The sequence below is a fragment of the Gambusia affinis genome, linkage group LG21 (assembly GCF_019740435.1).
Source record: "Gambusia affinis linkage group LG21, SWU_Gaff_1.0, whole genome shotgun sequence".
Classification (NCBI taxonomy): Eukaryota; Metazoa; Chordata; class Actinopteri; order Cyprinodontiformes; family Poeciliidae; genus Gambusia; species Gambusia affinis.
In genome coordinates this window covers 23441989-23456255 of record NC_057888.1, presented here as the reverse complement: position 1 = coordinate 23456255, position 14267 = coordinate 23441989, and the positions used below count along the sequence as shown (strand labels likewise).

General features: G+C 39.1%; 1 protein-coding gene and 1 long non-coding RNA gene across 2 annotated transcripts; one reads left to right on the top strand and one right to left on the bottom strand.

Annotated features, from left to right (window-relative positions):
• LOC122824256 lies at positions 1-981 on the bottom strand. Its single transcript, XR_006369470.1, has 2 exons — positions 604-981; positions 1-222 (listed from the first exon to the last, which is right to left on the bottom strand). It is a non-coding gene; the product is annotated as an uncharacterized LOC122824256 (long non-coding RNA).
• A 4342-nt stretch (positions 982-5323) lies between these two features.
• Positions 5324-14160, top strand: f3a (coagulation factor IIIa). Its single transcript, XM_044105260.1, has 6 exons — positions 5324-5546; positions 6741-6861; positions 8355-8548; positions 11324-11505; positions 11633-11801; positions 13522-14160. The coding sequence occupies exons 1-6, from the start codon at positions 5492-5494 to the stop codon at positions 13665-13667; spliced, it is 867 nt and encodes a 288-aa protein (XP_043961195.1). The 5' UTR covers positions 5324-5491; the 3' UTR covers positions 13668-14160.
• The last annotated feature ends 107 nt before the right edge of the window (positions 14161-14267 follow it).

Below are 14267 nucleotides of genomic sequence, written 5' to 3'. Positions count from 1 at the left end.
TGATTGTTGTAGCTTCAAAAGCTACATTTCTAATAATTGCTTTAAGTTGTGTAGAACAGGAAATGTTCTTCTTGATTCTGGAGGGTGGGGAAATGCCTCTAATACTGGGCGTCCCCTATCACTTCCTGTTTGCTGAACAGTTTGTCAGGATGTCTCTGCTCACAGCCATCCTCAGAAAGACAGCATGGCAACCACACTCAGAACCGACCTTCATCTGGATTCCTGTAACATAATGAACATGCATGAAGGACTTCCACACGGGGAGATGGGTACATCTTGCACAGACTAATTTTATAAACACAAACATTCACAGATCTTTGTACTTGTATATATTCAGTGTATTCCTAACCCTAACATCACCCAAAACGTCCTTCATCCAACCAGCAGAGCTCAGTACAACTGGAAAAAAAGTGAGGACCGGGAAAATGTCCTCACTTCCCAAACAATAACTCCCTTTGTTGGCTAAGTACATTTTCTCTATATGTAGCATGTACCCCCCCACCTAACACACACACACACACACACACACACACACACACACGCATATGCTTCCTGGCAAGGAAAAAGAAGGAACAATGTAAACAGGAAGTACTCAGATGTTACCTTCTACCTCAGCCTCAACTCAACTCAAAGTTAGATGACTAACGCACAATAACGAGCTAAGCTGTTATTGTGTATCTTCACTCACTTTATTCATAAAACACATTTCGAAATCTCTGGTTGCCATGGTGCTGTACAAGCTACATGCAAAGATAAATAATCAAGGCAACATTCAGTGCATAGAATGTCTGAGCAAATAAAGAAATCAGCTGAACAACAGGGTAAAACTGGCTGACAGTAAATGCAATAAATGTAAAAGACAAACCACAAAATGTTTATGCTAAGAGGAAAATGGAGTTTTAAGGAGGACTTTCAAAGTTTCCTCTGTGGGACTTTGACCTAGCTGTGTTTCTCTCTGAGATGAAGCCACTACAATAGCTGCTGCTATGAACTCTTATTTTCTTCAACAGAATGTACTCTTGGGTCATGTTAGCGTGGTTTGATGTGTTTGCTCTGTCTGCTTCAACCCCCCAGTCAGTCATGGTGGACGGCCCCTCACAATGGTTCTGGGGAGTTTTCTTTCCCACTATTAATGGAAGTATGCTGAGTAGGAATGAACGCAGCAAGAAGGTTCTGGGTTTGAGTCCCGATCCTGAGTGGTTCTGCATGTAGTCTGCATGTTCTCCCTGTGCATGTGTGGGTTCTCTCCTGGTACTCCGGCTTCCTCCCACTATCCAAAAATATGACTGATTAGTTAACTGGTCTCTCCAGTATGAAGAAACCAACTAACCAATTTAGGAGATTGTTTGTGCACAGTTGTTTGTCCTGTGTGTCTCAGTGTTACCTTGTGATGGACTAGCAACCTTTCCAGTGTGTTCTCTTCCTCTCACTCAATGTTGCTGAAGAACAAGTGAAAAATAGAAACGACCTTAGGGACCTTAGCACCCTACATGAGGTATAAAAACCTCAGTGGTTCTATAAAGTCAACCCATCTAAAAATGAAAACCCACAAGTACAATTTTAAAATGAATCCTACAATGCAGTTGTCTTCAAGAGTAAGTAAAGTGTGTTAGAGATGTGGTTAATATCAGCATACAAGTGCAGTAACTCTTAATAAATACAATGATGCATTCTCCAAAGGTTTATACGGCCAGATTTGCCTTATGAATTATAAGTTGTACTAGAAAAGCATTTTCGCTACATATAATTTCCAACTATTTGAATGCACTGTGAAAAGCAACATTTTGGTGATTTAAGTTAAAATGATCCCCTGAAAGATGTTTGCAATTGTTTTTGGCAGTATTCTCCATATGTTCTACATAAACTATAGCTTTCTCTCGTCATCCATGACACACTGAGAGTAAGTTGACCTTAACTGGAGATAATATTTTCCCTGGAAAAGAAGAGTTCCATGGAAGCTCTTATTTCTGCAACATATGCTCCAGATGGATCTGTAATCAAAGGTTTCCTCTCTGAGGGGCTCCAGACCAGCCATGTGCTGCAAGGAGTGGAAACTATAATGAGTCTGTTCTGCTTCTGAACGGCTCACACTCTGCTCTGATCACTGCTACACACAGAACAAAACTGCGGACTCAGAAGATGAACTTATCAGTGGAGGTTCATTCATAGGTGTTTGTTCTTGAAAGGTTTAAAAGTCTGTAGGCTGGAAATCTCCTTCAGTAACAACAATAATAAATGGACTGACTGACAACAAATGTGTGATTTGGACAAAGTTTGGCTCAGTTTGGTGGGTGTATGACTCAGTTGAACCCAGTTGGTGTGTGTAAAATGAGCATGCTCCTTACTGTGAGAGAGGCGCTCTTACCTCATTTGTGTTGATGTCACTTTGATGACAGGCCAGTAGACTGGGTTCAATTGTAACATTTGTTTAATTCACCACTCAGTGCAGTTCACTTTCACACTGCACTGAGTCAGACAATCCACACTCATTGAACCCCCCAGCATCTCCTAGGGTAGGCGCTGCATCAAGGACTACTTAGGGAATCAACACAGAACCTCTGAAGAAGACCAGCGCAGCTTCCTTCTCCACAAAACGTCAAAGAAAAAATGGAGCTGTGTCAGAGTTTAGCTGTTGCATGATTTCTCCATATTACTGGTTTGAACATGGTCTATTAGCCACTGCAGCTAGTGATGCTCCTGTAGGCAACATTACTATGGACTGAGTCATGTCCACAGAACCAGACTGTTCCATTGCTGGACCTGCCAGAAAAACGCTGCTCGTTTGTCTTTCTTGATTTCTATAAATATCTGAGAAAATTGCTGATGCCTTCAGATGTAAAACATATTCTCCCTGGATAAACAGTTTGGTTTCTGTCAGTTCTGTCAAGATGCAGGAGAGAACTAAACAAATGTATCAATATATTGGTCAATAATTTCATTTGACATAATTACCACTGTTCCAAACCTGCATTGTAATGGTACAGTTTTTTCAGAACATACTGTCCTGCAGAGGGAGCGGGGGGACATTTTTCTATTAGTTTGGTCCCCAACCAAACCAAGTCTACTGGACTATCAGCTGTAAAAACACCTTAATGCACAACACAATATGACCCCCAGCTTCCTCTGTGGTTCCCTTCAGTCCCGGTTCTGGCTGGCTATCAGATGTTCTAAAAACAAGGCTGCACTCCAGAGTAAACTCCATGGCCAACCAGGTCCTGTCCTGGTCATAGCCATAGACATGACTATGGTCATACCAGCTACCAGACAAACCTAATAGTTTCCATTCTTGTTACTAGTAGGAATGTGTAACTACTAATTTTGTTAGTCACTGATGTACTATGAACAATGCTATTGCAACAATCAACAACAGTAATAATAATAAATAATGCCATTAATGTCAGATATTAAACTAAATGACTAGGCTTAAAAAATTTCTGTTTGATAAAGTTTATTAGACTAGCTGAGGTTAAGCTAGCCTGTGCTACTTCTATAGTTATTCTGCAGAAAGGTTACTGGAAAAATCTTATTTGTCTTTCTGGAGAAGTTATCCCTGGTCTAGCGTTCAGTTTGGCTGCGATTCCTTCCTGTAGGAGTGCATCAGCTGAGATAATGCTGACATTACTGAATGTAACTCTTCTCCCTCTCCTGTTATTAACTATCGACTTTCACAAACATCTAAATAATCCTCCATCAGTTAATCTGTTTCTTCTGGTGCATTCTTCTCTAGTTGGTCATGGCAGGTGACCACTTTTTCTGAGCCAGGTTCTGGTTCTGCTGGAGGTTTATTCCTGTTAAAGGAGATCTTTTTCTTTCCACTATGTCTACAGGCATGCTTGGTATAAGGGATTACTGTAAAGTCAATGACAAGAAGATAATGCAAGCTGGTGCTGCTGTGTGTAAGGAGTGGATGCTACAAGATCCAAATTGCTGGATTTCCTTAGATAGAAACTGAATAATAGAGCATATTGAATTGTTTGATAACTAGAATCAATTGAAATGTGTTTATATTTATTTTTGTAACGTGCCTTTAGATGGCATTTGTGCTGAATCCCCATTATATAGATAAAATTGAATTGTATTGAAATGTTTTTGTGTCTTCAAAGAGTTATTGTGGATGGTGATACTGTGGGAAAGAAAGATTTCCAGTAGCTGAAGAGGTCTTCAGATTGAAGACACTGTTGCTTTAAAACAGTCTCATAACTGTCATAACATGCTAAAGACTCAATATGCAGGCAGCAGAGAAAACCTTCCCCAGTATCACGTCCTGGATGACACCATCAGTTGTTGGCAAGCACTGCTTTGGTCATTTGCTTTCTCTGCTCCTCTTTCAATCTCTGTCTGACTAACGCACAATAACGAGCTGTTATTGTGTATCCTGGGAATGAATCATTGTCCATTTTGATTGATGGAAGAGACGGTTTGAACTTCCGTCCTCTGTCTGCTCTTTGGTTCTGCTTTGCAACCATGAAGCCTCCTGATCAACTGGTCTGTGGTTTTGGCGTCATAGTTCTGCTATTGTAAAAGTTTTGAGAGGATAACCAGCTGCTCTTGGTTATAAAGACAGTATTTCAATGCATTACTAACGTTGAGCATTATAACAACTATATGAAAGGAAAAGGAAGCTGCACAGCACCCAAAAGAAACTTATTCAAACCTCATTCAAATAAAACAAAATCATGAAAAAAGTCTGCAGGAAGAACAAATCACAACTAACGTACTTACACTGCTTATTTATTAAGTTAGGATTTTTTGTAAGATTTTTAAAAGAGATTTTATGTTTACTAAGTGACACTCAGGATTATTATCTGAGTGCTAAGGAGACCCTAACCCCCAACCCTGCCCAACAGATTTACTCTCACAAGTGGAGCATTGCAGGTTTCCCTATAACGCTCTGCTGAATAAAAAAATATTAGAAATTGCTTTGTGTTTATTTCAAGTGCAATGAAGATAGAGACAGAAAAGAAGGGAAATTCATAATTTATAGCTGTACTATCTAAGCACTCATTTTATTCTGGACATCATTTTTCTCTGTACACTTTGCAGTAGACTGAGTGTCGCTACAATGGCAATAAAGATTTATTTAATTTTTCTCCAACATACTGCTAACATGATCGGTGCAGCAATAATAATAATAATAATAATAATAATAATAATAATAATAATAATAATAATAATAATAATAATAATAATAATAATAATAATAATAATAACGACGATAAAAGGAGAGCATTCCTTTTCCATGACAGCTCTGCATTGTGCGGCAGATTACTCTAATATGGATCACGTAATCAGTGCAGCACGCAGCTATAAATGTAGTCTGTTGACGTCATAGCCGGACAGCCCTTATTTGGTCAAACCCAGCGCCGAGCCTCAGCTCTAAAAGCGGCGCTTTCTGGTGAACTGAGTATTGTAAGAGAGAATAAAAGAGGAGGAATAGCTGGACTCAACCCGACAAACTGAACTGGACTTTTTTCTTTTTGTTTTTGGCAGAATGAAGCTCCAAACATCTCTCGTCATGGTTCTCCTCTCCACACACTGCACCTCCGGTGAGTTGAGTTTGAAGATGTTTCCGATCTTTGATTCTCTGGTCACGTCTGTGGGAAAAAGTTATTTCATGAAGTTCCAGTTAGATCTCAGGTTTAGTCAAGTTGAATAAAAATGATCAGAGAGAATAGCCTACTTCATCTTTCAGTGGCTTATCGTTCCACTTATGTGCACATCTATATCTGCATTTCTATATGTACATTTCTGCAGTGTTAGTATATGAACGCTATAGGCTTATTAAAGATGTACATTTAGTTTAGTTGTGCTGCTTTGCAGAACGCCCTTCTTCATACAAGTTCATTTGGCACGTTGTGAGTCTGTGATTGATTGGTTTTTATCTCTGTCTTCTCTTGTGCTGCATTTTGGTCCACCGTTTTTGTAAAAGTGCTAATATGGTTTAATAATGTAAACTTAAGTTGGGAACCTGGCACCGTCCTTATTACCTCACCATTAATCCTTTCATGCATGAATTATGATCCTTTGTGTCAGGATTTTTTCCTTTTTTATTTTCTGAAGGCATAAAAAAGGTAGGAAAATAATTGTAAAAAACTTTTTTTTCTTTTCTTTTTTTAGGTGATCAATTGTAATTTTCTCCAAATACAAAGTTGTTATTTGAAAAATACATCAGTAGTATTGTTCTATAGGGTTATCTGATATTTTTTACCTGTAGAGTCTTCTACAGTGGAAGGAGGGATCGGGTCGGTCGGCCATATTGGATTTAACAAAAAATCATTTCTTGCATTTGCCTCTGATGAGCAGTAGTTGATGGTGTATTTTATGATGCGTTACTGTCCACTTCAGTAGTTAAAATAAATGCTTGATGTTAAAACTTAAATTCAGTTGAGTATATTTATATATCATTCAAAAATATTGTCTCAAGGCACTTTAGTGAAAACATCAGTTCAATCCAATCATATCTCCCTTTAACTAGTGAACAGTGATGAAGTTCAGTTCATTATTAAAATGGTTTAAGAAGTTTTGTGTCTTTGGAAACCCAGTAGATTCCATCAAGTCGCTGACCTGAAGCATCACTCCTGGATCAGCACATAGCCAGATTAGTAATTAAATGAATAATAGCAAAAACTCAATCGACACTTTCAGTCTCATTTCCAGTAAAAGATGGAATACTTTAACAAATTTTCTGCATGATGAAAACAAGTCTAACTTTTTATGTATCAAAATTGTTCTACTAACAGGGGCTGACCACTCATATCCCCGGGCTCAGAATGTCACTTGGAGCTCCACCAACTTTAAAACCATCCTGAGCTGGGAACCCAAGCCGTCTGTGGATTACTCCTACACTGTGGAGTTTTCTGTGTAAGTACCAGAATGTTTCTGACCTTGCAGCACGTCTCGTGTTCTCTGATGATGGAGCTGACTAAGTAACAATCCTCTCTACAAATATGCTCCATTACAAGAATGTTGGCCCCAGACATTTTTAGTTCAGGAGCCCTACCATAATTGGTCAGATAAAATCCCAGAAGCAGATAAATATGTATTTGCAAAGAGATATGAAGATGAAAAATAGCTTTATAAAAGGTGCATCAAGAGTTGAATAAGTCTTTATGAAATAATTGTTCAAAATACCACACAGGAATATCTCAGCAATCATTCATATTATTTTAATAATATTGCTAGTACATGATATAAATTGTGGCCTTACGCAGTCAAAATGAACATCCTCATCACCTCACACTTATCCCCAGTGGCGTGGCGAAGAGTACTGGGTCTCCAGATGTCAGTGGATGAGAGGTGGGATGACCCTGGACGGGTCAGCATCGCAGGGCAGCGCAGAGAGTTTAGGGAGATCAATAAACTTAACGGTCAGTTTTGGACTAGAGGTGTGCCGATTGACTGGCCACCGATCATTATTGGCCAAATTCCACAAAAAAGTGTCTGATTGGTGATCGTCGATCACTCTCGTGTTGCCAATAATCAAAATCAAAGCCTGCCTGTGCAGCTCATCACACGGCAATAAATGCTAAGCAATGTGGTGAGGAACCTCAACGCTCAGAGTGAACGGGGAAGGTTGTGTGTAGTGACGGATAATTTCCTCGGGGGTGAAGCACGTCAAAATGCATCAACACAATGAATTTAATATGACATTTAAAAAAACAATATATGGCTATATCGAGGCTCCCTGCAGAAAAAAGAAATCCACTGCGGTCAGACAACAAGTAAAGCAGAGCATCATTTTCAACATCCATCCGAATGAGCATGACTGTCAGAAAGCTAAGCAAATACACCACTGGCTTGATGACAAATTATTTTCTGGGTTGAGATCCTGGTTCTGCTCTGGCTGTTGGACCGCTGCTACGCTCTACTGGTAGTAATAAACGTAGCACTGGTCAACCTCCACCCGGCAGTGAACTCTGACACTGAATGTCTGCTTGAAGCTGCAGCACGTAACTTAACCAAAAAAAGATTCCTCGTATGTTTTAAGTCAGAACCAGCCAATCAGAGCCAGCATTACTCAGGTAGCCATGCTCTCAGGAAGGTTGGATTTAGTAAGTCAGGATTGTTTATTTTGATGCAACCTGCATTTGATTTTTAATGAATGTTTTGTTTTTGGTTGACATTATTTCATTTAGAACCAGTGGATTGTGGATGATGTTTTGGTTAAGATTAGGGTTATCTAATGGTTAACTAATAACTCTATTAGTTAACCATGAGTGGATGGCAGTCAATACAAAGTAATGAGTTTGCATAGAAGTATCAGGATGTGTGTGTGTGCATATGTGTGGATCAGACTCATTAAAACTCTAGTACAGTTTTATTAGTAAGAAACTTCTGTTTGGTCTGTGATGTAGGGCTGGAGGAGACAGACAGAGGAACCATCACTGCATCCGCTCCAATGCCACAATGTGTGACCTGTCCGTCTCCCTGACTGAGCTCAAGTCCTGCTACTCAGCTGACATCGTATCAGAACCGCCACTGGGAACCACATCAGATGGCACAGAGTTCCCACATACCACCTCACCCAGATTCTGCCCTTACCAAGACAGTAGGTTCCTCATGTTCCCTCCAACCAGCATGATGTGTTGACTGACTCAGCGGAGGCGCATGAATGACATCATCTTTATATTGAACTGATGTTATAGCAGGTCTTTCACACAAGGAGCCTTCTAGAAGTTTGTCAATTTGAAATTCCTCTCCCATGTTTTCTGACCTGGCAGAATTAATTAAGGAGTGAAAAAGGAGTGAGTGTTTTTTTTCTACAGACAGTAGGAACTCCTCTGCAACTTTTCAGCAGCGTCAGGTTGTCTAAAGGAACACATGGTAATGAAACATGGAGACAGTTCTGTACTGTGCTTTAGTACATGCTAGATCAGACACTCCCTTTTAGATCACAGAAGAAGAAAATATGAGATTTCTTGTTTGTGTGGATGAATTTATTTCAGATAAAAGTTGTCTGGTGAGACAATGTCTGGAATTTTAGAATCTACTCTGCTACTATAGTTATAAAAACTTTGTTATGAAGTTATATTGAGTCCAAAATTATTCATACCTTTAGACAGAAAATGAGAAGGTATCCCAGAGGAAAACAGTAGAAAAGGAGGATTGTGATTTTCAAGTAAAATCTGTTTACATTTTAGTAAAATATTATATCAAACTTTGTTTAGTTCCTTATCAATAACGTATGGAAAAGGTTTATGAGCCTTTAGAAGGTTTCTTCTGGTATTTGGATGATTTATCTGTGAGGATCAACTTCAAGAACCTGGAGTGTGAATGTTTGCATCCAGTTCTCTTTAAGCTCCTTACAGATTCCAGCTGATTTGCTCTAAAACAATGAATCCTTCCAGTCTGACCAAACGTGTTTGCCAGTGGAATAAATCATTCTCTGTAAATGAAACATGGCAGCAAACAGCAGCTGAAGATGTTGTTCATTTAAGAGCAGGAGTCAGAATGTGAACCCATCTGTGGATGTGAGAGCAGCCAGAACCGGAGGCAGGATGACACCAGGGAGGCTGACTGAGAAGGTTTTCTGTTGCTTGGAAGAAGATGAATCCTGTTACGCAAAATTGGAAAAACTAACATTTATGTAATGAGCCCACCATGGACGGCCATGTTGAACCGTATGGAGCCCCATAGGGGACATAGAGAATGTTTTTTTCTTTTGCTTTCTCACAATAATGTACTAATCAGTTCATGTGGCATAATTGAATACTATGAGCTTTTCTTAGGGGCCATCATACTTTCTGCTATAATATAAAGCTTTCATGAGGTTTTTCCATTTATCTTGTTGTGAAATATTTATAGTTTTGTGGTGCATTTTTATCTTAAAGAAAAAATATATAAAACTTCAAACAGAAACATTCCGTACGTAGGAAAGAAATAAAAAAAAAAACATCCAAACTATTTGGACTATTTCTGAGTTATTATTAATGAATCATCTGACAGTTTTGATTATGTCTCTATGGTGTTGGTCTGAATGGTTTTAATAAGTAGTTCCATCTCAACTTTACACAAACAGACATGCAGTGAATAAATCAATTTTCAATAAATTTTTTTGCACCAAAGAGTTACCGTAGTTAGTAAGGACTGAGTCTCTTTAAATGTGTATATATTTGAAATTTTAAATTGACCTTTGTGACTGTATACAAAATAAACCAGCAAATATTGCATATTGCGATTGAACGTAAAAATTATTGCGATGGAATGCAAAGAAAACATTTTCCCCATGTCCTCTAGAGAGCGCTGTCGAACCAAAACCTGTTGAGTCTGCGTTAGCACAGCAACGCAAAGGCATGGAGACAGTTTTGTTGCTTTGTTGAAGCAGTTTTTGGACCTAAAGGACAGTTTGAATCTGGGGGTTCATATTTGTGCCTTGTCTCCATTTTTTTTTCTCTTCTTTTCCTTATAATCATTCAGTTTCTTTCTCACAAGGCCAAAGGACACAGAGCTAACTCAAGCTCAGCTCTGGGCACATTTTTTTATGTTTTATGACTCCTTGTTCCAAAGTCTCAGTCTCTGACACCTGATCAAGTCACCCCCGTCTTTTCTACGTCTCCTCCTCATCTGTCTTATTGCCACAGAATTGTGGTTCCACTGACTTTTCTCTTCCAATTTTTCTCGGAGAAATAATTTTGAAGTTATTGATCAGTTTTCTTGTCATTTTGTCATAGTTTGTTTAATGCAGCTGTTTAGCTATTTGTTAATAAATTCTCAAACTTAACTGAAAAATGTGAAGTTTCTTCTTCTGGTGGTTCTGAATTCATTCAGGAGAAAAAGATTGATAAGTTTGACTTACGATTCCAGAGATACTGAATCGGTGCCCAATTCAAGAAAAATATACTAGAATTGTATTAACAGTTTCATTAATAAATTAATAATTGTATAAGGCAAAGATTGATTTTTTTCTCAACAATATGCCATTTAATACAACATTTTAAGGAAATACACAAAGAGTTCTGGCTGTAACATGAAAGCATGTGGAAAGGGTCAAGCAGCATGAAGGCCTCTAGGGTGACCTGTAACAGAACGACAGGAAGAGTCAGGGGTCAGAAAAGCTTTTATTGTAAGATGAAAAGAAACAACAGTTCTGAAAATGTCTTGTGTTGTTACAGTTACGATACAGTTCTAGGTTATAGCTCTAGGCAGATGTCAGGTCACTCTTCTTGGCAGTCAGAGGTTCCCACACTGGAGAACGTCCAGGCTCTGCCCTCTTCTAGGTCCATCACATTAGCAGGTCATTCTCTGTTACTGACAGTCGAATATTCAAAAACAGTCAATAGCCAACTCAATGAAGCAAACCTTCACTCTCCTGTTTCCTTCACAGCTGAGATTGGGAGGCCTACCTTCAACCTGACAGTGCATGAAGACAAAAAGACCATCACCCTGCATGTGACTGACCCACTCACAGCTGTGTTTAAAGATGGTCATCAGCTGAGCATCAGAGACATTTTTTCTGATGAGCTACAATACAAAGTCTTGTACCGGAAGCAGAAGAGCACTGGCACAGTGAGTGATGCCAACCATCTACGTAAAGATCCTCCACTTGTCGTCTTGAAGGATCATATGAACAACACACTCTTAAGTCAGGCCACATTTTAGCCTTTACCTAATCTCTTCCTTTTCTTCTTTTCAGAAAATGCAAACATTCAGCTCAAGTGTGATAGCGATGACCAATCTAGATAAAGGAGAGAGCTACTGCTTCAGTGTCCAGGCCCAGATTCCCAGCCGGAGGTCTGAGAAGCAGTTTGGACAGATGAGTGCAACCAAGTGTTCTCATAATGATGAGGAGCCCATCTTAAAAGGTCACTTCCTCTGACTTTGTCACGTATCACAGTATTTTGTCCCTTCATACTGAAGTTACTGATGATGTTTCAACAGACACATTCACACAAATATCATGTCATGCATTGAAGGTTAAAAGGCACTACAGCATCTGTCAACAAAACAACTTGTGAACACGAAATAGCCCTAAAAATTCAGTGTTAGTGAACTCTTGAATGTGCACTAAACGATGTGATTTCACATAATGTGCATCATGATGTACACCAGGGGTCTCTAACTCCAGTCCTCAAATTGTCCTGCAACTTGTAGATGTGTCTCTGCTGCAGCACCTGAATAGAATAATTAGGTCATTAAGGCTCTGGAGAACTGATCTACACAAGAAAGAGGTTATTAAGACATTTCATTCCACTGTTTTGTACCTGTGGCTCATCTAAAACCTGCAGGACAGCGGCCCTCCAGGACTGGAGTTTGAGACCCCTGATATATACCTTGTGAAAGATGAAGAGAGACAGTGTCAGGTTTAAAAGATATCAGCACCTCTGTCTCCTGAGCCAGAGGTGCTCACAGCTCTAGATCAGGGGTGTTTAACTCATTTACATTTCAGACCACATAAGGACAACGAATGTCTTCAAAGTGCTGGTTGTGACATCATGTATTAAAGTTCTACTTATGTGGCCCTCTAGATTGTGGAGGGCCATATAGATAAATCTTCTGGTCTCTGGCATTAGTGTGGACATATCAATGTTCTCCAGGTTGATATTATCTGGCTGCAACATTTACAAAAAAAAATAAAAATTCAAAATATAGATTTTGAAGTTTTTAAAAATAAAGTTACATTTTTTGATAAGGGTGGGAGTTATTGATCTATTCACAGTGGAAACCAATGCTGAAATACACCAGAATAGAAGATACACACATTTTCTCTCACTCTCAGAAATTCAAAGAGACTAAACTTATTTTAGGCCAGTTCGATTCACCAAAGTATTTCTATTTGCTGAATGCCACAATACTGAGAAAGAAAATCCATTTGTTCATTCATCCGTTTTCTTCCACAAGAAAATGCGGGTAGCGTCGTGGGGAGGCCCAGACTTCCCCTCCCAGCCACTTTTCTGGGGAACCCCAAGGCGTTCTCAGGCCAGTCGAGAAACCTGGTCCCTCCAGCGTGTCCTGGGTCTTCGTCTTAGTCTCCTCCCAGAACACCTCATCACCAGGAGGCATCCTGAGCCACCTCCATTGACCCCTAGGGTCCTAGGGGTCAATGGAGGGACAAAACCCTCCTCCATTGTAAGATAGGAGCCCAGGAATATGTCAGAGATTTATTTTTTAATGACTTAAAAATCTGAATGGTTACTGGTTCTTTAAACAGTGAGAGGAAGCCATGATGATGTTCTGGCTTTGGAAACGTCTGATAATAGATATTTTGGTTTCTATTAACATGAGCCAGTTGAAGCCATAAGTAGGCAGAATCAGAACCAACACGCAGCAGGATGTTGAGATAGTTAGGAAAGAGCAGGGCAAAGAACAGGAAGCTGTGGACTGAACCAATTAACAGCATCATTGAACAATTTTACAAGATTAATATACACTGAAAATCCCTGAGAACATACAATACTCAGAGTCAGCAGTACTTTGGGTTCATGCAGGACAACACAATGTTTGAAATGCTTTCTTTGTGTTTTACTGTACTGTGAAGAAGAAGAATGATTGTAATTGATATTTTGTATTTTCTTGTCTTTGCAGTGTATTCTCCTGCTGTTATTGCTGGTGGTATTCTCTTCATCCTGATTGTGATAGGTCTGATTATCACCATCACTGTCATCTACTGCAGCCAGAAGGGAAAAGCTCAGAAGAGCGGGGCAGAAGGATGTCCACTGCGGGACGTTTAAAGTTTCATCCTGGGTGCTGGGCAGAATGGTGGGGAATCCAACCTTCCAATGTCAGACACTGGACTGATGCTGCTTGAAGTTTCTGTGAAACTGCCTTACACTGTGAGTGTTCTTTCAGGCTGCAGATAACATGCAGTTTGAATTCATACTGAAACTACTTCACTATAACTTCACCATTAAGATTTCTATGGATCTCTTTCTTTGGTGAGCGGTACAACTTAAAAATATGTTTTTAAATCATTTTCTGAATAGTTGAGATGTGGGATTTCTTTTGGGCTCTGTAAAAGTTAACTTTATACTAAATGAATGCACTACAAATACTTTATATCTGCTGTTTAATTTATGGAAAGTTCAGTTTGGGGGCATTTGAGCCTTTTTGTTGTGAGATGCGTTTATTGTGAAAGGTGTTTAGAATATGATTGAATATGAACCTTTAAAACATTTTTTAATTACGATTTTTATGTGATGTTTCAAATAAAACTAATGTTATTTATGTCCAAAGTCCTGGTTTTATTTGCCATTATACAATTGAAATCCTCATCATTTCAATGATCCACAAATGTGGATTCTGATATTCCAGTTTTATTTAAAGCAACAAAG